At 47.9% G+C, this 23,660-nt stretch overlaps 1 protein-coding gene and 1 non-coding gene across 2 annotated transcripts in view; one reads left to right on the top strand and one right to left on the bottom strand.

Annotated features, from left to right (window-relative positions):
• Positions 1-6,787: 6,787 nt before the first annotated feature.
• On the bottom strand, positions 6,788-6,933 carry LOC113457679. The gene has a single exon (XR_003378190.1). It is a non-coding gene; the product is annotated as a small nucleolar RNA SNORA81 (small nucleolar RNA).
• A 2,796-nt stretch (positions 6,934-9,729) lies between these two features.
• Inpp5d (inositol polyphosphate-5-phosphatase D) overlaps positions 9,730-23,660 on the top strand; it is a 111,317-nt gene continuing 97,386 nt past the window's right edge. The window contains exon 1 of the mRNA XM_005361784.3: positions 9,730-9,983. Within this exon, the coding sequence (XP_005361841.2) occupies positions 9,841-9,983 (143 nt within the window). The 5' untranslated portion in view covers positions 9,730-9,840. The remainder of the gene's footprint in view (positions 9,984-23,660) is intronic.

The raw sequence follows: 23,660 nt of genomic DNA, 5'->3' as shown, positions 1-23,660 counted from the left end.
CAGATCTTGTCACTGAGGTGGCAGACCCAGGCTGTCCCTGCCCTGAAGAACTGACATGGGAATAGAATGTGAAGGTTGATAACAGCAATATTGATGATCCTAGACCTATAGCATCTTAAGTCAATGTGTTAATTGATGGCTGATTTTCTTGAAAAAAAAAAAAGCAAAAAACATAACTTCCATAATAAAGACAAAGGTGGGTTTTTTTTGTTGTCATACAATGTGTTTGTTTTAAATGGTGTTATTACAAAATCAAAAAGGTTTTAAAATCCCCTTTAGACATACATTTTATAATGTTAATAATAAAAAGCAAAAGAGTGGACTGGAGAGATGGCTCAGTGCTTAAGAGCACTGCCTGCTCTTCCAAAGGTCCTGAGTTCAATTCCCAGGAACCACATGGTGGCTCACAACCATCTGTAATGAGGTCTGGTGCCCTCTTCTGGCCTGCGGGGATATGTGTAGGCAGAATATTGTATACATAATAATAATAAAAAAAAAAGCAAAAGAGTGCCTTGTTGGGTAGAAGACAGAAAGAGAGAAGATCTGATTTTAGAGTGGAGTCTCTCTGACTGTGGTGGCTCAAGCCTGGAATCCCAGCATTCAGGAAGCTGAGGCTGGAGGATAGCCAGAGTGTACGGCCAGCCTGGGCTATTCAATGCAACTTTGTTTCCCAAAACCAAACAAACAAACAAATAAAAGTGTGTCCCTACCTCCATTCCTAAGACCGTCACATCCACCGTACGTATTTTTTAAACAATAACTGGGATGGTGTCATGCATCTGTAATCTCAGCTTTGGGAGACTGACACAGGAAGATCGCCGTGAGTTCAAGGTCAGCCTGGGCATGTGGTGAGTTCTAGACCATTCTGAGCTACATATAAGACCCTGTCTCAGTAAACAAACAAACAAAAGCCTTCACTGCCCCCCCTCCTGCTACATTAAAATAAAAGATGTCATTCAATTCCTGCTCAAGGACATCAAAGTTCTCCAGACCTGAGCTATGCCTGCCTCCCTTCCAAAATCCTAGGGAAACCCCAATAAATAGAAAGTTCAGCTGCACATGTGCTCTACTTAAAAACACACATACCATTGGGCGGTGGTGGCACACGCCTTTAATCCCAGCAGGAGATTAATCTCAGGAGGCAGAGGCAGGTGGATCTCTGTGAGTTCGAGGCCAGCCTGGTCTACAGAGCAAGTTTCAGGACAGACAAGGCTACACAGAGAAAACCTGTCTCGAAAAATCAAACCAAAACACAAGAAACAGTCATGTGCCAGATCATCACATACTAGGACTTTCCTCTGGGTCCTCGAAACCATCAGAACCCTTTCAAAAGCTTGGACTCTTGCTTTGAATATCTGAGGAATCACACACATGCATCTCTTCCTATTCCCCCTCGAGAGACACAGAAGGCTGTCCCACTGTCTGGCTTCCCAGTCAGGTCCAATTGAGAAGGGTCTTATAGAAACCCTGAAAGGGGGGCTGACCATATGTAGGGCAGACAGGAAGCTTCTAACCCTCTTGTGGAATCATGGGAGTGGCCCCTAAAAGATTACTGGATGTTCCAGGGAAAGGGAGGCGGGAGATGGCAGCTGCCCACTCAAATGCACTCCTTGGGCTTCACAGGTCAGCCTGCTAGGAGAGTTGGGGGGGTGGCTTTCCAGTCAACAATGAGAAGGGAAAGGAAGATGCCAGCAGTGGAACCAGGAAATATAGAGGTGATAGTCATCCATCACCAGAGCCTACTGGTCTTAAAGACCTCTGAGCCCCAGCCTTCAAAAGTAGGGGCCAAAGTCCAAGCCATGGGGGACAGGGTTGTTGTAAGTGGCTTCCAACGGCCAGCATACACATACAAGAGAGGTTGTACCTATGATCTAGTGGAAGAAACCACTGATTATGTACAAGTGTGCCAAAGTGTAGGTAGCAGAGATGCCAGTTGTGCCCCTGGGATCTGAAACCAGGAGTTCATATTGATGAAGCTCTCCAGATTACAGTCTCTGGAGGTTCATTTCCACCGTCAGCTTGGTTGGATTTAGAATCACCTGGGAAACAGCTCTGAGCGTGTCTGTGAGAGGGTTTCCAAAGAGACCGAGATGAGAATGGAAGACTGACCCCAAATATGTGACACCATCCTGTAGACTGGGGTCCTGATCCAAATAGAAAGGTAAAAGAGAGGAAGCCAGGGGAGTGTTTGTTTCTCTCTGCTTCCTGACTGCAAATGTGACGTGACCAACCTTCACCTCCTGCTGCCACGCGACGTGATCAGCCATCTCCTGCTCCCGCTGCCATGCGACGTGACCAGCCATCTCCTGCTCCTGCTGCCATGCCTTCTGTAGCACCTACCTCTTTACTGTGACAAATACCTGGCAAAAGCAGCTTAAAGACAGACAGAAGGGTGGGTTTATTTCAGCTCATGTATGAGGGGATACAGGCCATCCTGGCAAGGGAGGCAGGGCAGAAAGTGCAACTATAAAACCTCGGGCCAGCTGTGTCCACAGGAAAAGAGATGACTGCCAGGCTCCACTTGTTTCTCCTTTTCATTCTGCCCTGGACCACAGACCATGGAACGGTGCTGCCGACACACAGAGTCTTTCCTCCTGTGGTAGTTTAAATGAGGATAGTGCCCATAGACTCTTGTGTTTGAGAGCCTGGACTCAAATTAGTGGAGCTGTTTGGGAAGGATTAAGAGGTGTGGCCTTGTTGAAGGAAATGTGTCACTGGGGTTAAGTTTAGAGGTTTCAAAAGCATCCATCAGGCCCAGTCTCTCTGTGTGCTGCTGCCATGCTCATTGCCATAACCATCATGGACTAACCCTATGAAGATGTAAGCAAGCTCTCAATTAAATGCTTCCTTTTACAAGGTGCCTTGGTCGTGAGGTTTCATCATGGCAGAAGAACAACAACTAAGACCCGCTTCAGTTCACTCTCCCTGGATTCTCCCCCTCATAGACACTCCCAGAGTTTGTTCCCTAAATGTTGACACCATCATGTCAAGTTGGCAATGGACATTAACCATCATACCTTCCCTGCCAGGATGGACGTGTGCCCTCAAACCTTGAGACAAAACACACAGCCCAGAGGTGTCGCAAGCTACTCCATCTAGGCTTGTGTAAGGACACTTCATGATGGTCACGCTGGCCTGACAATGTCTTTCTTAGCCTGTACTGTTATTAAGCAATACACTACTATCTATGGATCTAATTGTTTTTTTTTTTCAAGTGCTGGGAATAGAACTTTGGGACACATACATATCTCATAGAGCAGGGGTTCTCAATCTGTGGGTTGTGACCCTTTCACAGGGGTCGCATGTCAGATATCCTGCATATTAGATATTTGCATTACAATTCACAGCAGTAGCAAAATTACAGTTATGACGTAGCAATGAAGTCATTTTCTGGCTGGGGGCCACCACAACATGAAGAACTGTATTAGAGGGCCGTAGCAGCGTTAGGAAGGTTGAGAACCACTGTATTAGGTGGATAGGTGACTGAAGGATAGACAGGCAGACAGACAGATACTGGTTTTCCAGTAACTCAAGACACAAGCAAGTCCACGTCTTTCAGGCAAGAGTGGAAACCGCAGTTAGAACGAGAAGGGAACCTGCCGGCAAGTGCCCTCTTTAGAGGGAGGTCAGTCTTTCTCTCTTAAAGCCTTCAAGCCTTTGGGTGAGGCCAGCCCACCACAGAAAGGATAATCTGCTTTACTAATCTACTGATTTCAATGCTAATCTCTTCTTTAAAAGTGCTTTCACAGATTGGGTGGTGGTGGTGGTGGTGGTGGTGGTGGTGGTGGTGGTGGTGGTGGCGCACGCCTTTAATCCCAGCACTTGGGAGGCAGAGGCAGGCACAGCTCTGTGAGTTCAAGGCCAGCCTGGTCTACAAGAGTTAGTTCCAGGACATCTACAGCTAGGACTGTTACACAGAGAAACCCTTTCTCAAAAAACAAAACAAAACAAAAAAAAGTGCCTTCACAGGGATACCCAGAGTAATATTTGACTAAATCTGCTAGTCAATGTGACTGATAAAATTATCATTATGACCTTCTTTGCATCTAGTAACGTAATCAGTGTCCATGCTTTCTGACCAGTAGTGGTTCCAGGTTGTATGTGACAGGCACTTGTCTTCCAGGCTGGCGTAGCAAGGAAGCCCAGAACAGTAAAGGGGTTTGATGGGCACAGGGGAGGAAAGGAGATCTGGTCATGAGTGCTGTAGCCTCTACTGGCTCAGTTCTTGTTCTCTGCCAAATCCCATCCATGCAACTTGGACTTGATGATTCTTCTACTGCTTCTCCATCTATCAATTATCTATCTATCTATCTATCTATCTATCTATCTATCTATCTATCTATCTATCTATCTATGTAGATTCATATTCAAGTGAGAATGTAGCTCAGTGACGAGTGCTTGCCTAGTTCAATTCTCAGAACAGAATAAAACGATGAAATCCATCTATATTACACACTGATGCAGTGATGCATTGCTTAACAGCAGTAGGCCCTTCTCAGCCCCCAGAGTCCATTCTATCCTAGGTGAAGGACCCCTGGGCAGGTAGGTTGATAGTGTCTCCATTGTACCTTTCTTCTAGCTTTTTCCAACCAAGAGACGCAGCCTGCTCTTGTAATCTGCCCTTCAGACACAGGATTTGTGAGGCCTGGCACAGCACTGGGAGCTGCCTCTTCCAACACAGCTCTCTCTGTCCCTCCAAGAGCTCTAGAGATGGCCCAGTGCCTAGGTAGAGGCCTGCCAGACCACCCTGTTGCTGTCACTAACTTGACTTCCCAGCAAATTTCCAAGTCTCCTTCAGTGCCCACATACTGGACTTAGCTGGCAGGGGTACCCTAGCTGGACTTGCGACCATGTGAGTCTTAATCTTACTTCTCTCTCTCAGATATTATCCAAACCTCTGCCCCATATGAGAGATTATCAGATTGCCCAAAAGAACATAGAGCTTCATACCAATAAAATCGTACATGGCTTCCAGAAATAGCCTGGGGGAATTTGTGTACAAGTGGAGCAGAGGTGGCATGTTGTGATTATTATTTTAAGATGTGTTACATTTGTTTATGCTGTGGAGCAGTTGTTCAATGATGCAAGGCTGTGTCGCATTTTTTTACGTTGCATTTGTTTAACTCTGTGAAGCTGTGGTTCTTGTCTAAAACACCTGTTTGGTCTAATAAAGAGCTGAGCGGCCAATACCAAGGAAGGAGAAAGGATAGGTGGGGCTGGAAGGCAGAGAGATTAAATAGGAGGAGAAATCTGGGGAGGAGGGATCAAGCAATGAGAAACAGATAAAAGGAGGACACAAGGAGCTACACAGCCATCCGACTACACAGCCAGCCACAGAGTAAGAAGTGGAAAAGGTATACAGAAATAGAGAAAGGGAAAAGCCCAGAGGCAAAAGGTAGATGGGATAATTTAAGGTAAGAAAAACTGGCTAGGAACAAGCTAAGCTAAGGTTGGGCATTCATAAGAAATAACAAGCCTCCGTATATTTATCCGGGAGCTGGGTGGCAGGTCCCCAAAGAGCAAAGAGTAAGAACAAACAGCTACAGTGGGTGTCAGATGCCTTTAATCTCTGCGTCCCTGCCAATCTGAGCCAGACAGCCACTCCTCCCCTCTGGAGGCTCCCTACCAGGGATCAGGCAGCTTTCCTCTCCAATAGCAGCTGGGAATTTGGATGCACAATGCCCACAAGTGCCTCCAATCAGCATCTCTCCTGCCTCCCATCCCTGCTGCATTGCAACATGCCCTGGGTTGATGAGAAGTCGTGCTGGGTGTACAGTGAACACTTCTGGCAAGTGGGGCCACTCTTCCACATGGGAGACTAGGCTGTAGTCACCTCTGAAAAAGATCACCCTATAGTAGTAGGGCAGTTAGAACCTGAGATGTCAAGAGAACATGGCCCAGTGATATGTGTCCTCCGTTCATGTTATAAAATTCAGAACAGAACATTCAACATAACAAGAAAACAAAATCCCCGCGCCTGGGAAGCAGAGGCAGGAGGATAAGAATTCAGCATCACCTTGGAACACAACAAGCCTCCATCTTGTAAAAAGATAAACAATTTATCATTTTCTTTCATAGTTTAGGTAAATCGGGCAAGGGCACGTTGTGGTCATGAACAAAGCAAAGGTATAGTGTCAGCAGGAGTTGTTGGAAGCCATATTTCAGGGTGGCCTGTGTGAACAAACCAGCCACGTTCTCTAATGAGCAGAAAGGCATGGTGCTAGGGAAATTCGGAAGCTGTGTGGTTCCAGATTCTGCAGAGCTGTGGCACTGTGAATAAAACAGCTTCTTACCCTCAGTGTTCAGTGAAAGTGCAGAATCAGCCAGGACAGTGTCTCAGACAATGTCTTATCATTATAAGACACCAGGACTGGTTCTTGGCCCTGTGTGGGGCAATGAAACAGAGAAGCATGAAGTGCACACTAGACTCTGAATGTTTGTAATTCATTCCTTTCCTCTCTAGCCATTATTCCTAGTATCCTTTGGCTCCTCACTTCATCCGGGGGTTCCATGGACTTTGTGGCATATTTAATTGAGTTAGTGATGCAGACAAAAGCCTACCAAAAAAAAAGACTCTACCCAGGCTCTGCCCACCGCTGGGGCAACGTTGATCCTATGTTGGTATTTTCTCAAAGCAGAGAGGACAAGGAAACTGTGCTTATGCCTCAGGCATGTGTGTAGGGAAGGAAGTGAAGATGAATGGGCCTTGATAATCAGGGAACATGAACGTGCCGTGTGTGTTACATATGTAGTAGGTAATCTTTCTATGTTTTTTTCTTTTCTTTTTACTTATTGCACCAAATCTTAAGACAAAGGACACTGGACATTAAGAAAGAGGTCCACCCCTGTCTTTGGGATCCAGTGCAGTTACTTTTCTTCTTGTGTGTACTCTGTCTTTCTATGTTTTTTGAGACAGAGTTTCTCTAAGTATCCCTGTCTGTCCTGGAACTTGCTTTGTAGACCAGGCTGGCCTTGAACTCACAGAGATTCGCCTGTCTCTGCCTCTCGAGTGCTGGGAGTAAAGGGATGTGCCACCACCCCAGGCTTGTAGTAATCAATCTTATTGAGTTCAAAGGTAGCCAGGTGTGGCAATACATACTTTAATTCCACTTTAATCCCAGGAGACAGAAACAGGGGCATCTCTGTGAGTTCAAGCCCAGCCTGATCTGCATAGCAAGCTCCAGGCCAACAAGGGCTGTATAGTAAGACCCTATCTCAAAACAACAACCACCACCACCACAGCAAAAACAAACCAATAACCCCTCCCCAAAAAAAACAATGGTAATGAAGAAAACAGAAAAGGGATACAGGGAGGGACTGGGATGAGAGAGCAGGGTTCTCTCTCTTTAGGGAAAGGGCACACACACACACCCAGTGACCTACTTCCTCTAGCTAGGTCTCACCTTTTACTTCTCTCCAATAACACAATAGCATGTATTCATTAAGGGACCAATCTATTACTAGGCAAGAGTCCTTGTGGCCTGATTATATCTGGAAATGCCCTGGCAGATGCTCCCAGAGGTGTGCTTCTTAGTCTCATGAAGCTGACAGTCAGGAGGGATGCTGAGAGGGGCAGAGGGGACTTATTCATCAGTGAGTCAGTCTCCGATGCTGAGGAATCAGAAGAGCTGAGCTGAGCAAGGCACAGAGGGACTGAGACTGTGAAGAACTCTGGAGGCTCCGGGGATAAGGACAATGGAACATCTGGCAGAGGTTTTAAAGAAAGGAAGGAGGGTTCAGGGATGCATGCAGATGTGTAGTACATGTGATGGGCAAAGATTTCCTAAGAACTGGATGGATGGATGGATGGATGGATGGATGGATGGATGGATGGACGAGGTTCTGTGAACACAAGAGGCCTCCATGGTGGGTCCATTATAGAGTTAGCACCCTCAGCACCCAGGTGGCTGGACAAAGTCAGAATGTGGAAGTAAGATCTGTGTCCCCTCCTTGTGGCTCAGGACCTGGCTGGAGGGAACTTCGACCAAGAGAGTGCTCTACTTGCTCACAAACTTCTTACCAGCCATGCCGGGCAGGCCCCAGGGCTGCTGTTGGGGATGACATCCGCACAGCTCCCAGGCTCTCCACGCACTGGAGCTCCTTCCAGAATCACACTCTGCAGGCTAAAGACGGGGAAACTGAGGCTGAAGTGACAAGAAATTCAACCGAGCTCCAAAGGCATGCACGTGGCGGTAGGGGGAGGTTGGGAAGTTGGGGGGAGCATGCACGTGGCGGTAGGGGGAGGTTGGGAAGTTGGGTGGGGGGTACGCTGACTGGCTTAGGTCTGTTGCCACATCTTATGAGACAGGATTCAAGTGAAGGAGTAAAGGACCACTATTTCTGCCATAGGCCAACGCTTTCCATTTTCCCACTGACGGACCTGGCCTGAGGAATGAGGTCACCCAGCCCTGGGGTCCAAGGGACAGTGGTTACCTTAGCTTGCAAGAACTCAGCTGGTACTGAAAGGAAAATTTGAGAGATGTGCAAATATGGCCATGTCTAGCCACAGAGGGAGCAGGCTGACTGACTTTTTGGACTGCTGCCATGCAGTAATCAGTAACAAATGTCATCCAAGGGGCCAGCTTGCCCCATGGGGACATGTAAGTCCCTCCATGAGGGTCCCCCCCCCCAGCAAAAGTCCAGAGAGTCAGTGCCCCAGATACAGGAACAGAGTGTTGCCCGTGGAAAATGGTTGACCACGGAGTGAGTGAAATTCAGTGACGAAGCTGTCCCAGACACTTGGACTCCTCAGGAGGGTGACTCTCAAGATTGGCCCTGGACAGGGATGGTATGTGTCTGGAACCCTGGGAGTCTATGCTCCCTCCATTTTGCTCTGGTATGGGCACAGGCCTCGAGAAGCTCTACTCCCTGGGTATGTTCTAGATCCATTCTTCCTACTGGGATGAAGCACCCTGACAAAAAGGAACCTTTAGGGAGGAAAGGAGCTGCTTTTGCTATGGTTCCAGGTTCTAGACCACCATTGTGGAGGAGCCAAAGAGGAGTTACTGTGGAGCACTTAACATAGTAGCTAGTCTATCCCATCCACAGTCCAGAGTAGAGAGAAATAACTGTGTGCTTGCCACCTGCTTGCTTGGGTTAGCGCCATGTCTCCATCCTTGTCTAGTCTGGCACTCACTGCCTAGGGATTAGAGCTGCCCACAGTAGGCTGGGTCTTCTGATGTCAATGAACTTGATTAAGACAACCCCCTGCCACATACACACCCACAGGCTGACCCATGTAAACATCCCCTCACCGAGGCTCTCTCTTCCCAGGTAATTCTAGGTTGTATCAATTTAGCGATCAAAGCTGACCATCACAAGTAGGATGGGGGGTGCAAACAGGAAAAGTATTAGGACTGCCCTTGTGAATACCTGCACAGATTTGCCAGTGGCCATTCCTTTGGCCCCTCCACAAATATTAGGCCACACTTCAGAAGCCAGTCATGAAACCTAATGCCAAATAAGAGCTTTTGTCTCCCCCCCACACACACCCATGCAGAACTCTGGCTGATAATGGAGGCTTCTGGAAGTTGAGTCCCATTCAGGAGATACTGAGAACCAGCGAGTTAAGAGGGTGGGGCAGGCAGCCAGCGACTGGGCTGGGTGGGAAGGTAGATGATGCCCCCCCTCAACTTGGTTTCTATAATGAGGAAGTTCTCTGCAGTTCAGTTTCCTCTCCCTCGCTGAGCGCCTGAAACAGGAAGTCAGTCAGTTAAGCTGGTAGTAGCAGCAGAGGCAACTTCTGAGAGACAACAGGCGGCAGGTCTCAGCGTAGGACCCTGAAGTGCTCTGCTGGTGTGTCCGTCCTGGGAGTGGCTGCTGACCCAGCCCAGGAGACCCATGCCTGCTATGGGCCCTGGGTGGAACCATGGCAACATCACCCGCTCCAAAGCAGAGGAGCTGCTTTCCAGGGCCGGCAAGGACGGCAGTTTCCTTGTGCGTGCCAGCGAGTCCATCCCCAGGGCCTACGCTCTATGTGTGCTGTGAGTACCCCCGTCTCTTCCCAACTGCCAGAGCCAGGGACCCCTGAGGGGTGGATCAAAAGGGGACCCCCTGTAATGGCTTGAGTTAGTTTCATGTCACAGGTGAAACATGACCGAATCCCTATGGGGAGAGCATAGGTGGACAGCTTCTGAGGCCCAATTTGGACCTTGGCTTTTGAGTTCTGGGAGCCTGTGTCCTAACAGGCTACCGTGCTAGCTAGGGCTCTCTGAGTTACTCTGGGCCTGGTTCACAGTGCAGCCCTTCCCGACCTGTTGTGCCAGGGGTCTCCCTGGGCTCTGGAGGCAGGAGAACGGGTCCTCATTTTGATCCAGGAAGAAACTTGGGCCTCTCTGGTGGAGGGCGTGTTGAAAAGCATCTTGGTCAACTTAAGTGTCAGTCAGGGACCCAGCGAAGGGCAGCAGTGGCAGGAGGGATCCCTTCCTCCACCCAGGCACAGTCTTGGAGCTAGTTCTATTTGGGGAGCTGAGGCTGGGGTGCATTTATTCCGGAAGGGACTCTTCACCCAGAAGTTTTATTCCAGGTGGTAAGCTTAGACAGAGGAAGTCACAGAGCTGCTTTTGGAGCAGGTCTCCATCCCTCCCCGCACTCGGCTGCATCCCCACCCAGCTGGGTCTCTGCCCCAATTGGTTCCCCCTACAGCCCAGCGTGGAGATGTTGCTGAATGTGTTGGTTATCCTAACAACAGAGGAAACAGCCACTTGCCGAAGGTTCCTTTTTAACACTGCATCTGTCTAGTGTTTGAGGAAGGCCCTTACCCCTACAGCCCTGTGGTCTAACCATGTCCCGGCTTCAGGTTGGAGCAGGGCAGGAACACAGTCAGGAAGGGTGTGTCCACGTGAACAGCTCAGGTAGCATCCGACAGAGTGTCCTTGAGCTGACAGAGAGCTTTCAAGAACAGCCAAGGCCCTCATATCTTCACGCAGGAGGGAAGTGGGTGACTGAGCACAGACAGTTCTGAGCCTGACTCACATTGGGATCTGCTGTGCTCGGCAGTTATAGACTGGTTTCGTCTTCAAGGCAACCAGGAGTGAGGTTCTCTGAACACCTAGACCTGGAGATGACGAGTGTGAGGTTCGACTAGGTTAGGAACTGATAACAGCCCAGGCGAAGGCTGTTGGCTCCCAGAGACCACTAGCTCGTGCTGCCCACCTCTCTCTGCCACCAACAAGCTGGGCATGCCAGTGGACTCGGGTGGAAGCAAGGGGAACGAGGGTGTGCATGGAGCTAGAGGTGGGGGGGGGCACTAGAAACCAGCTCAGGCTCACGGCTGGCTGACCTTCTTGTGGTGCTGGAGGTAGCAGCAGCCAGCTTCCTGTACACCCACCAGTGAGTCTCAGGAGAAGCGTTGCAGGTGGCCAGAACCTCCCCAAAGCCCCATCCCTTGGGGATCTACTAGCGAGGGGCCCTGAAGAGGGAAGGAAGGTACTTTTCACCATCTCACAGGCTCAGCTGGACTCCACTGGCCCAGCTACAGTTCTTTTCTGCCCCAGTGGGATTTGGGCCAAGGGCAATTCTGTTGGGAGTTGGCTATGGGCTGAGAGACTGCGGTGTGCTTGGGTTACAGACCTGTGTTCTCTTACGGTTCCTCTTACTCTAAGCATCCAGAAGACTGAAGTCAAAGGAGGAACAGGCTGAGCTGAGCCCACGGGGTCTTGTAGGTCCTTTAAGGCAGACAGTCCCTGGCCTTTTTTTCTTCCCTTTCTCCCCTACCTCAGCTGCCTTAGGCTCATGCCAAGACAAGGTAATTTGGAGATTTCAAACTAACTGGACAACTGCTACAACCGCAGTGTATGGAAAAAAGTATATTTCATGCCCCCCAAAATTTGCAAACTTGTTAGAAGCCAGCCCTTTAATGCTAAGAGACTTAGCTTCCTAAAAAACAAACTTCACACCTTACTTCTCCCCAACTTCCCTGTGAATAATGGAGCCTGTCCACCTCATCCCCACCCCTCATCTCATCCCCCACTCCCTTACCCCCACCTTTCCCAGGCCCCCACCTTCTACCCTGGCCAGAATCCCAGCTCCTGCCAGAGGAGATCAAGGCAACAGTCTCAGGACAACGGCAGGGTAAAGGGGAGCTATGAGGCTGCAAAGAGGAGATGGGGTACAGGGTGGAGGTGGGGTGCAGGATGGAGGTGGGGTACAGGGCAATAGAACCTTCTTTGGTCTCAGAAGTAATAGATTTGGCATGTGAGCTGTCTTCCTGGACACCGGTCCATGTGGACTCTGTGTCATGCAGCCGTGGGTCAGGAACTTAGTGACCCTGAAGCTGGAGCTTCATCCATGTCCCTTCTTGTGACTGAAAGGACAGCAGCAGGGGCCCCATGTCTGTGGCTTAGGTACGTCTGGCACTCTGGGGAGAGCACAGTCTTGTCAGGATGGCCTTCGGGCTAGGAGAGTTGACTAGACACAGCCAGAGTAAATGCTTAAAGACAAAGGTGCATTCAGTACCACCCGTGTGATGTAGGACACGCATTCCCACACACCCTGACCCTCACTGCCTTGAGAAAGAGCAGCCCTGTCCTTTACCACCAAGCAAGAAGGCTTTTGTCTCTTCTCAGTCACTCAGAGAGCCTTGTTTTAGGGGAGCCTGGAGTTACACTGAGGGCCCAGAGCCTGTCTTGGGGGCATCTTGCCAGTAGGATTGGAGTGCTAGTCTGCCTTCCTTGAAAGGGAGTGTGAGCTCTTCTAAGTGGGGCCCACGTCATCGCCTCTCATTTCTACTCAATTCCTCCATGGTGCACCCGTGGGCCCTGCGTGGGATATTGGCCAGGTGGATGGAAGGCATTCAAGAGGCTATGAGGCTCGTGAGCAGGGACAGCAAGGCCTGGTACTGTGTGCTACAGAGAAGATACTGCTTTGGAGGGTAGGTCAGCAAATTCAGGGTCTGTGGGTCAGCCAGGTAGCTTCTTTTCTGCTTCAGCTACAAGGGAAGAATTTGGGTGCAACTGCTCTTCCTGAAAGAGCTGGCCAGACCCAGACAGTACCCGAATTCAACTAGATCAAGTTAGCTACCATCCGCATGAGTGGCATTCTCCCCTGCACCATTCTGGAGCCATCTGGCTTCCTCTCTTGTTGGGAGAACATGGCTGCCTTTGATCTAGTCAGATGTGTGAGGGATCCCCTCGGCAAGCAGCCTTCCATAGTGCCTGATGATGGGGTGAGGATCGAATACTAGATAGTTCCGGGCTTGTTAGTCCTGGCAGTACAGAAATGAAAAGGAAAAAAACATGGGACATTTACCATTGAAAATGCCCTCAGGGGTGGCATTCTAGTCATCTGAAGGAAAGCAGTGACTAGCCAGCCCCTGGAGGGAGAGCAGGCCCCAAGCCTGCCAGAAGTGATAAAACAGGCCCAGTTTTCGGGATTCTTGAGAGTGGGGTGAAAACCTTGTCACACCTGGTTTTGGTGGAAAGAGAAGAATTGCAGAGAAGGGCTTTTAAGGGTGGAAATGCCCAGCAGAGGGGTCAGGGCATGGGCTGTGCTGTGAGAGGGTGCGCAGTTGACTCCCTTCTTCCAATCTCCATTTAAAGTTTCTGTGAGGCTTCCACAGCTTGCTAATGCCTTTTGTGCAAAGGCAATGTGGAGTTGTTTTCCCGTATCTGGCCCTGAAGGCAAATGAGGAAAGGCCAGCATCAGCAGAAGCCAGAACTAGAGGTCCGTGGGCTCCTGACGTCCTCTTGACATGAGAAAAAGCCTCTGTCTGAGGATGGTGCTCTTGGAGACCAGCAAGGCCTATTTAATTATAGCGTTTATATGAAGTGACACAGAATGGATCTGTCTTCCCAGGTACAGGGTAGGCACTGGCTTAGGTGCGTTTTGCAGCTCTGCCTACCACGTAGGTTACGCTCACCTGTGCAAGGACATTAGCACTCTTTAACATCAACCTCATCTCTCTGGGATACGAGGCTCCTGCCTCCCTGCCTCGCAGATGGAACAAGAACTCTGCTATTGCTCCCTGGTTCATGCTAGGCCACATAGCCCTGAGGGGCAAAACTTGCTTATGATCTGCTTAGAGTCACTTTGTTATATTAGCAAGATCCCTAGAACCCAGCTCCCAAGTGAGGCCGGCCAGGCCATTTCCCTGGCTTACAGTGCTTCTTCTGAGGTTAGTGCTCACACTGTAAAGTCACCGTCCACAGGCTGGTTTGTGGTTCAGTGCTCCTTAGTCCAGCCACATTGTTGTGCAGCCAACACCACTGTCTAATTCAGAGCATTCTCACTGTCCCCAAAAGACCCCTCCACCATACCCTGAGCAGCTGCTTGCTGCTGCTCCTTCCCCAGACCTCTGGAAACAGCCAATCCCCTTTCTTTCTCTAAGGACTTACCTGAAAAGCAAATTTCCAGTTTGGGGAACTATGGATTTGTTCACTTGGCATAATGCTTCAAGTTCATCTGAATTGCAGCAGGTGTCCATCTTTTGGTCAGTTTATGAGTTTATTAGTTCATTGTATGGACACCCCATGGGCACCTGTTGAATGACTTTTGCACTGTGTTTTACCTTTTCATTGTTATGAGCAATGCTTCTGTGAAGAGTTGTGAACCCGCCTTTGTGTGGATTCTATGTGCAGTAGTCTTGGGTATGGCCCTGAGAGGCGGGGCTGGGTCATGTGGTGATTTGATATTTAGCATTTTGAGGAACTGCTGAACTCTCGTGCTCAGCTGTGGCACCCTCTCGCCAGCCATGTGGGGGGGGGGGGTCCAGTTTTTTTTACTGGTTTGGTATCTAGGGTGTGTGTGTGTGTGTGTGTGTGTGTGTGTGTGTGTGTGAGCCAGAGGACAGTTTCAGGGATTGATCCTCTCCTTCCACCATGTGGGTCCTAGAGACGGAACTCAGTAGTCAGGCTTGGTGGCAAGCGCCCTTACCCCCTGAGCCATCTCACCAGCCCCACCTTTTTAATTTTTTTTTTTTATGACAGAGGTTCTCAATGCCCTGGAACTTGTCATGTAGATTAGGCTGGCCAGGGAGAGAGCCACAAAAACCCAGTTTGTTGTTGTGGTTAATTGGTTGGTTTTTAATGTACATTCTGGGCATCAAACTAGAGTTATTATGCTTTCAAGGGAAACGTTTTACTGGCAACTACCTCCCCATCCATTTGCTTGTTTGCCTGTGTGTGAGCCGTGGTCTCATGTAGCCTAGGCCAGCTCCGTATTCCCTATTACAGTCAAAATTGAACTCCTGATCTTAATGCTTCTACTTCCTAAATGTGCCTGTCTTTTCTATTCTCCCCAGCTTAGTGGTGTGAGACAACATCTAACTGTGATTTTAAGTTGTATCCCTCATGTTACCGCTGCTAATGGGTCGTCTGTATGTCTTATTTGGAGAGCTGGCTATGAAGTCTTTGCACATTCTAGTAGCTACATCCTTGAGAGGACAAGATAGGAAGATGGGAATAAGATGGATATCCCCAGGCCTAGCCCTTGACCGGCCAGAGTACACGCACCATGTGCTTTGCATATGTAAAAATACATCTGGCCATTGGTTTTATGAGCTGAGAGCAACCAGTGATGTCTCAGAAGCAGAGAAGCAGGGGACCCATCTGTGAAGAAAGTTCCATGACGGGAGAGCTGTGACACTGTCACTTCCGGGACTTCCTGGAGGCCTCTGGGAGACACGAGCTGTCATGTGGGGCCTCCACAGAGGAAATGCTCAAAGCGATTGAGGCAGGAAGAGGACATCACTGACGCAAGAGTGTCTGGTGGCTGCTGCGCCACCAGGGTTGACCGCCTGGGAGCCTGAGAGAGGGAGGGGCCTGGGCACAGACACAGAGACTGAAGGGGAAGTCTGGAGGAGGGGCAGGCCCCTATAACCTTCTAACTCTAGCTCCGCCTTAGTAAGGAGGTACCAGAGGGTTGAAGTCCCACAGCTGTGGAAAAGCTAGACAGGACTCAGAATATTCTATAAGAGGGGGCCCCACACTGGTAGCTGCAGTGGGTTCGTGCCCTTTGGGAGAGAGGTGGAAGAGGTGGGGAGAAGGCGTATAAGAAACACTAAGAAACATATGGGGTCAGATTTCCTTTTTCTTTTAACAAACCCTACAAATTTGCCCATCTTGTAAAGTTGCCTCAACGTACTGCACATGTTCTTTTTGTCTTCATTACTTAGAAAACCATCTTACTGGGCTAGGGAAATGGCTCAGTTGGCAATGCGCTTGTCTTGCATTCCATCCCCACAGCTCACACAAAAAAGCCAAGCGGGATGATGAATGCCTGATATCCCAGTGCTGGGGAGGCAGAGATGAGAAGATCCCCGGGGTTCACTGACCAGCCAGCCTAACGAAACCAATGAGCCTCAGGCCACTGAGAGACCCTACCTCAAAACAAAACAAAACAAAACAAAACAAAGCAAAAGATGGCATCTGAGGGAGGAGGACACTAAAGATTGTCCTCTGGCCTCTACTCCTACATTTAAGTGTGTGCGCTTGTGCCCCTAAATACATACACGGGAGTGGACATGCTGTTAACAGGCTTTAGAACCCATCAGTTTGGGTTTAGTTTGCAGTTGAAATAATACCGTGCAGGGCTGGCCAAAGGACCCTCTGCAGCAAGGGAGTGCTCACCTGGCCCTGCAGCTGGAGTGGGCAGCGTAGGAGTGGACAGAGCTGGAGATAAACAGTGAAGTCTTCTTTCCAGTAACCGAAGTGGTATTCGCTCCGTGTGGTGGAACATGCCTGTAACGCCACACTCAAAAAGCTGAGGCAGGAAGATTGCCATGAGTTCAGGTCAGCCTTAGTGAGACCCTGTCTCAACCTCCACAAAAAGTTAAGCATAAAGTAAAAAGTATAAAACAAGTATACCCATCACCCAGTCATTGAGAGACTAGAATAAGCCTTGTTGATTTGTTTATGTCTTCTCATTCTCTCTCCATATATATATGCAAGCTCTATTGTATAACACCACACACACACACACACACACACACACACACACACACACACACACACACAGAGCACCACCTTTCATTTGTGGTCTGAGGTTTCCAGCAACCTAGTTAGCAACCTGGGGTTTTCCTGCCTAGTTAGAATTTCTTCCTAAACATCACCCTTGCTGGAAGCACAGGCTTCTCTTCCAGGATGTTTCATGCTTTATGGAATGATTCTTTGATTATCTGACATTTGCATTATCAGCACTCATCCAGCAGAATTGTTACACATGTTTCTGGTTGCAAATCCCCAGGGGACTATTAGATCACAGAGCTGGAGCCTTCAAAGGCTGTTGATACAAAATGGCAAATTGCTTAGCAGAGATTTTGACTTAATTTATGCTTCTGGCAAGCGGCATGAGAGAACACCCACCTCCTTCCAATATCCTATTCTACATATGGTTATTTTAAAAAAAAATTAGAGTCTAAGGTGCAAGGTCATCCTTGCTCATTTTGATTTACTTTTGATTGCTGATCTGGTTTGAGAGGCTTGCTGGCCATCCTCTTTTGCATTCTCTTAGCCTCTTTTCTTCAATTAAAAGTGTATGCAGCTTGGGAGGAAGGATGGTTATGCATCCCAGGCCACCATGGACCATATAACGAGGTCCTGTCTCAATAGAAAGTGGAGGGGGCTGGGGATGTAGCCCAGTAGTTAAAATGTTTGCCTAGTATTCATGGGGTCCTGGGTTCAGTCCCCAGCATCAGGGCTACTGCAAGCTTCGTTATCTGCCTATGTAAGTTATTGTGTCATGCTTTTTTGCAAATACATTTTCATGATGGTTTGTCTTTAAGCTTTATGTTCTCTGACATAGAAGGATCATAAATGTTCGCAAAGTCTATCACTTTCTTTTTTTTCTTTGTTTTCCTTTTTCACTTCTTCCTTGGATTTCCAACACAGAGACTCCTTCTGCATGCAGAAACTCACTTATGAGGATTAGGACTGGGTCTTTGTAGCTAATCAACTCGGGTGACAGAAGGAATGTTGGGGGAGGCAGCTTGTTAGTTCCCAGCTGCCAAGACCACAAAATAATCACTCAGAAACTATATTATTTGCAATGTTGTTTGGCTAATAGCTTGAGTGTATTGCTAGCTAGCTCTTACATCTAGAATTAACCCATTTCCATTACTTTATATTTTACTACAAATTTCGTGGCCTACCGTAGGCAAGGTTCTAACTAACAACCTGCATCTTTCCCCTCTGGCGGCTACATGCTGTCTCACTGACTCTGCCTTCATTCTCCCAGCATTCAGTTTAGTTTTCCCTCCTAGCTCTAATCTGCTAAGCCACTGGCCAAAACAGCTTCTTTATTCATTAACCAATAAAAACAACATGCATACAGAAGAACTTCCCACACCAAAGGAACTTCCATCTGTTTATCTAATTACCCTGGGCCCTATGCTCCTCATCTGAAAACCAAGCATAAGAGGATCGATGTGGTAGAATTATTGCACGTGCTCACTGAATAATGAATATTGTGTGTTTAGCATCCTGATTATACGAACAAATATAGCAGTGGCCTAGGCTGTTGTCTCCTTATTTTTATTTTTTTTACCCCGCCCCGTCTCCTTATTTTTTTATTGTGCACATTGAAAACTTAAATCTTGTTGGCCTTAATGGATGACAAATGATGGAAACTTATGCTTATTTTTCTCAAGTAGCCATCTTTCCCGGGAGCTCTTATTAAATGTTGTATCCTTTCCCCTCCATGATTCCTTTGTCTGATAATTGCTAAGTCTTACTAAGGTCCTTTTTGGTTGTTTATCTGTCCAAGTATGTCCCCCTACCATTCTTCTTGCAAAGACAATAGCATCATTTTGCAAAATGTTTTGGGATTTTCTTATATTATCTTATATTCAAGTGTTTTTCCATGTAAACCAGATAATAATACTTTTCAAGTTGGACAAAACTTTGTATTGTAACTTTCACTGGGATGGCAAGAATTATAATGTAATCTGTGGGCTTGACATTTTAGCGACATTCAGTCTTATTATGTTATCTCTTTGATGGTGTAATATTTTTTCATACAGACCCAGAATATTTCTTGTCAGGGTTTCTGCTGGTGGTTTTATATTTTCATTACTATTGTAAATGTTACACTCTCCCCGTTGTTACTGGTTCACGATAACAAATTGCCTGCAGAGAATTTTATGCTTTCATCTTTCATTCTGTCACTTTCTTTGACAATTCCTCATCAATCTTTCAGCTGCTTCTTTTATCTTTACTTTTTAAAGAAATGTTAGCATCTGTGGTGTGTGTTGGCCTGCTGTATTGGCTGGTTTGTGTGTGTCAACTTGACACAGGCTAGCATCATCAGAGAGAGAGGAGCCTTAGTTGAGAAATGCCTCCATGAGATCTGGCATTTTCTCATTTAATGATCAATGGGGGAAGACCCAGCCCATGGTGGATGCTACTATTTCTGGGATGGTGGTCCTGGGTTTGCTAAGAAATCAGGCTGAGCAAGCCAGGGGAAGCAAGCCAGTAATCAGCACCCCTCCATAGCCTCTTCCTTAATCCCTGCCTCCAGAGTTCTTCCCTGCTTGAGTCCCTGTCCTGACTTTGTTTGGTGATGAACAGCACTGTGGAAGTTTAAACCAAATAAACCCTTTCCTTCCCAGCTTGATTTTTGGTTATAGTGTTTTTGTCACAGCAATAGAAACCCTACCTAAGACACCTGTGTGTGTGAGTGGAGGCCAGAGGAGGACATCGGATATCCTGATCTATCACTCTCTGCATCGTTCCCTTGAGACAGTGTCTCACTGAACACAGAGCTTGCTGTTTTGGACTAGGGCTGACTGACCAGACCCAGCAAGCCTCCTGTCTCTGCTGCCCATCCCCTCCCAGCCCTGGAGTCTCACTATGTCACACTGGCTGGTTTAGAATTCACAGAGATGTGCCTACCTCCCACGCTCTGGGACTCAAGGCATGCGCTGTCACACAGGCGATACACCCCACTCTTTCACATGGGTTCTGGGGATCTGAACTCCGGTCTGCATGCTGGCCCACCAAGCCTCCTGCCCAGCCCTAACTCTTCTGAACAGGTCTTCATATCATCTAGAAATCAAGATTATAGTCTTTTCCTTCCAAACGCTTACACCGCTTACTCACATCCCATGGCTCATGACACTGGCCAGTATTTCTAAAGTCATATAGTGGAGCCAGATGGAAAAAGAAAATGTCTTCCTCAAGGAGAATCTCTTATACCCTGCCAAAGTAGTCTTTTCTTTGCCTTTGGTTGGGGTAGAACTAGGATGTATGGGTTCTAGGAATTCAGATTTACCTCCCTGGGCCTCACCATGATGTTTTGAAACAATGGGTTTATTTAAGACAGAGATTACTCCTTTATGTCCTTCTGGGGTGGAGGTCTCTTTTGAGTGGTGGTATATTTCACAGATCCAGTAACAACAAGAGAGAGAGAGAGAGAGAGAGAGAGAGAGAGAGAGAGAGAGAGAGAGAGAGAGAGAATGTGTGTGTACAACTTCTTTTAGAATCAGAAGTTCATCTCTGCCGAAATTATCTTATCAAGCAAATAAACAAAAAAGTAAGAAGGAAGGAGATAAGAACTCCCTCCCAAACCAATAAGAGTTGAGTGGTACTGGGCCAAGGGGTAAACTCTCAACAGACAGATGGAAGGCTATCTTCTAGGGGCCTTGCTCCCATGCCTCTGCTTCCTAAAGCTTTAGGTCAAGAGTGACCACTTGGGTTCCTATGACTGAGGACAGTGTTGTGCCTGCCTATTGTCAGCTTCTCACCTGCTGGCCACTTGACCCTCCTCCTCTTTTCTCTCTTCTGGAGGGACCCATGTGAGCCACAGATGGCCTCTGTCACACTATCTTAGCCCTGTGACTCTGGAATTCTTTATGTTTGGGTAGCAGGTGTTAAACACTCTTGATTTCTGGGGCTATGTCCATTCTCTTAGTTCTGTGTTATCCAAAATGACTTGACTCCTCTTTTGACTGGAGCATGGGGGAAGTGTCACATTTTGGCTTTGAATTCTCTATCCTCCTGCCTCAGCCTCCCAAGTGCTGGAACTGTAGGTGTGCAGGACCATGCCCAACTCCACATGGCTTCCTGAATGCAGACTTCCCATTTTGCTTGTCTTCTATCCCACCTTGCCCAGAAGTGTGCCATATTTAACCTTGAAAAGAGAAAACGCAAGGAGTATTTTCTAGAAATTAGAAGTGGCGCTTAGCAAGAGTCAGCGTGGGATTTACAAGCAATTCCAGGAGCAGATTGTGGAGTGAGACAAGCCCTGGTGTCTGGTTTTCAAGTTCGATTTCTCTGCCTCTCTATGGGACTCACGGTGTGAAAGGTGATTCTAGTCATTGCTAATGTCGTTGGCTAGGAATCATCAGACTTGACCAGTTTCCTACTCACATGTGACTGCCCTCTCCTCTCGTGGTGAAACACAATTTCTCATGCTATTCATTCCAGGATTGTCCCCCGACTCTTCACCCACCTCCCACCCCAGCAAAGGCAACTTCCCACTTCTGCTCCTCCTCCAGGATCAGCTCAGGACAGACTTCTGTCACTTGTCACCAATGGAGCAAGTTAAGTGGCAATTCTGCTCTTAGACCACCTTCCCTTGAGGACGGAAGATGTCCTTTGGTAACAGAAGGAAGGTTTGTCCTGATCTGGATCCCATGGGGATCCCATGGGGCCGTGGGGCAAGGTAGAGTCACACAGCTGAGAGTTAGCGTTAGCAACCCCACATTGGTACCAAATCACCCAGAAGAATGACAATGACTGATCAAGAGCCATCATCCCCAGCATGCAATGAACACAGTATCTGGAGGTGCCCTTGTCAAACAGAATTTACCTGTGGGATCTTTGCATGCAACATATTGATTTTCCCCCATGGAGTCGAGGATCCAATCCAGGGCTGCTCACATGCTAGACAAGTGCTCTACCACGGAGCCACACACAGCCTGCTCTCGACATTATTATGGCTGTAATATCTTGTACGTGTGTTAGAAGTGTGCTGTGCATCCATGTATGCATGTGTGTGTGTTATGTGAATGCACATGTGGACATATGTGTCATGACATGAGCTGGCCTGTGCACACATAAGTATGTGGCTCATACTCCACATAAGACCAGGGAGAAGGGTAGCTGCTGATGAACGGGGCCGGGGTGGGGGCTAGCCTCTCTGTGGAGGCCCCAGAACTCTTTGAAATTTAATTTTGGACTGGTGTTTGCATAAGGGTGATGGCTATGATGTCTGCATAAGGACAGCTCTCAGGCAGGGTCATCTGAGATGCTCCTGTTGTATTCAGTTCTGATTTCGGCCTTTGTCCCGTGAGACTTGTTTCTTTGTTTCAGTTTCTAGAACATCTTTGAAAAGGCCTGGCAGGTTTTCCCCCCAACATTTAACTAAACTAAGGGGGTTTTCCTGTTTGGAGTAGCCCCTCTTTGCCTCTCTGTCTTTTTTCTGTCTGTGAGCCCATGTGTTTTGCCGGCTCCTTGTGGCTCTTCCATAAGTAGTTGCCCTCAGCCAGAGAGAGCCATTTTCACCCTCCTGAGCCTTTTGTTATCTGTAGGAGGAAATGTCAGGGCTCCTGAGAGATAAGCTCTGAACAGGGCAGAGCAGACTCTACAGTCCCCTGGCTCTGCATAGGGTTGAGGTTAGGAACCATGGGGGATGGCTAAGGGAGTGTTGTGAGGATTCCCTGTGTTCCCAAGAGATCTCTGAGACCTGAGATGACATTAGGCCAGATAGTGGTGGTATCAACTTGGACTGTAGAGACAGGTTTGGGGGTTGGGGAACGGGGACAGAAAGTTGGGGCTAAAGCCACATGAGCTCTCCTGAGAAGTTTTCCCATGGGGAAATGAAGCAACAAAGTCATGCAATCTCCCAAAGCATTGCCCCGAATTTTCTTAAAGTATATATGAATGTCACACCATAAAAGAAAAGCTTATAAAACTGATGACATAAAAACGTAAAATTATCCAGCTACAAAAGATAACCAGCAAACGTCATTGAAAAAGAATAGCAACACAGATCAGAGTTCTGTAAATAAGCACAAGATGACAGAAAGAAAAAGCGAGACAAAGATGTAAAAAGGAATTCAAAGAAAAAGAAACAGAAACAGCCAAGAACAAGAACATGCTGAACCTTTCTCACAGGGAGAGGCAAATGAAGGCAAGCTGTCATTGTTCTTCCCCCTCTCAGATTTGCAAAGATTAAGAAATCTGATAAACCAGTCAGCAGGGCATGAGGAAATAGACACTCTCATATCCGTTAGGAGGAAGAAAAAAAAAATGACAGTCTTGCTGGATGGCAGATGGTAGTCTCTACCAAAATGCAGACTGCCAGCCAGATACAGTGGCTCACACCTGCAATCCCAGCGCTTGGGAGGCTGAGACAGGAGGATTATCACGAGTTTGAAGCAGGTCTAAGCTACATAAAAGTGTGCATGTGTGTAAAATGCCTATGTCTTTTTGACGGGCTGACTCTGCCTAGTTTTATTTATACATGATAACTAAGCCAGGTGGTGGTGGCACATGCCTTTAATCCCAGCACTTGGGAGGCAGACACTCGGAGGGTCCAGTGTGAGCCAGGCACAGCTCATAAGGCTCTTAGTACATGAATGCGGTTAGTCTTCCCGGCAGCAAGCAGATGTGGCGTTGCTATCCTCTTTGTCTTATGATAACATGAAAACAAAGAGTTCATCCACGTGTGCACAGATGTAGGAGCAGAGCTGCTTGTTCACTGCAGCATTATTGAATAAAGGC

The sequence above is a fragment of the Microtus ochrogaster genome, linkage group LG4 (assembly GCF_000317375.1).
Source record: "Microtus ochrogaster isolate Prairie Vole_2 linkage group LG4, MicOch1.0, whole genome shotgun sequence".
Classification (NCBI taxonomy): domain Eukaryota; kingdom Metazoa; phylum Chordata; class Mammalia; order Rodentia; family Cricetidae; genus Microtus; species Microtus ochrogaster.
The sequence above is the reverse complement of the archived record's forward strand: the minus strand, read 5'-3'. Positions and strand labels throughout refer to the sequence as shown.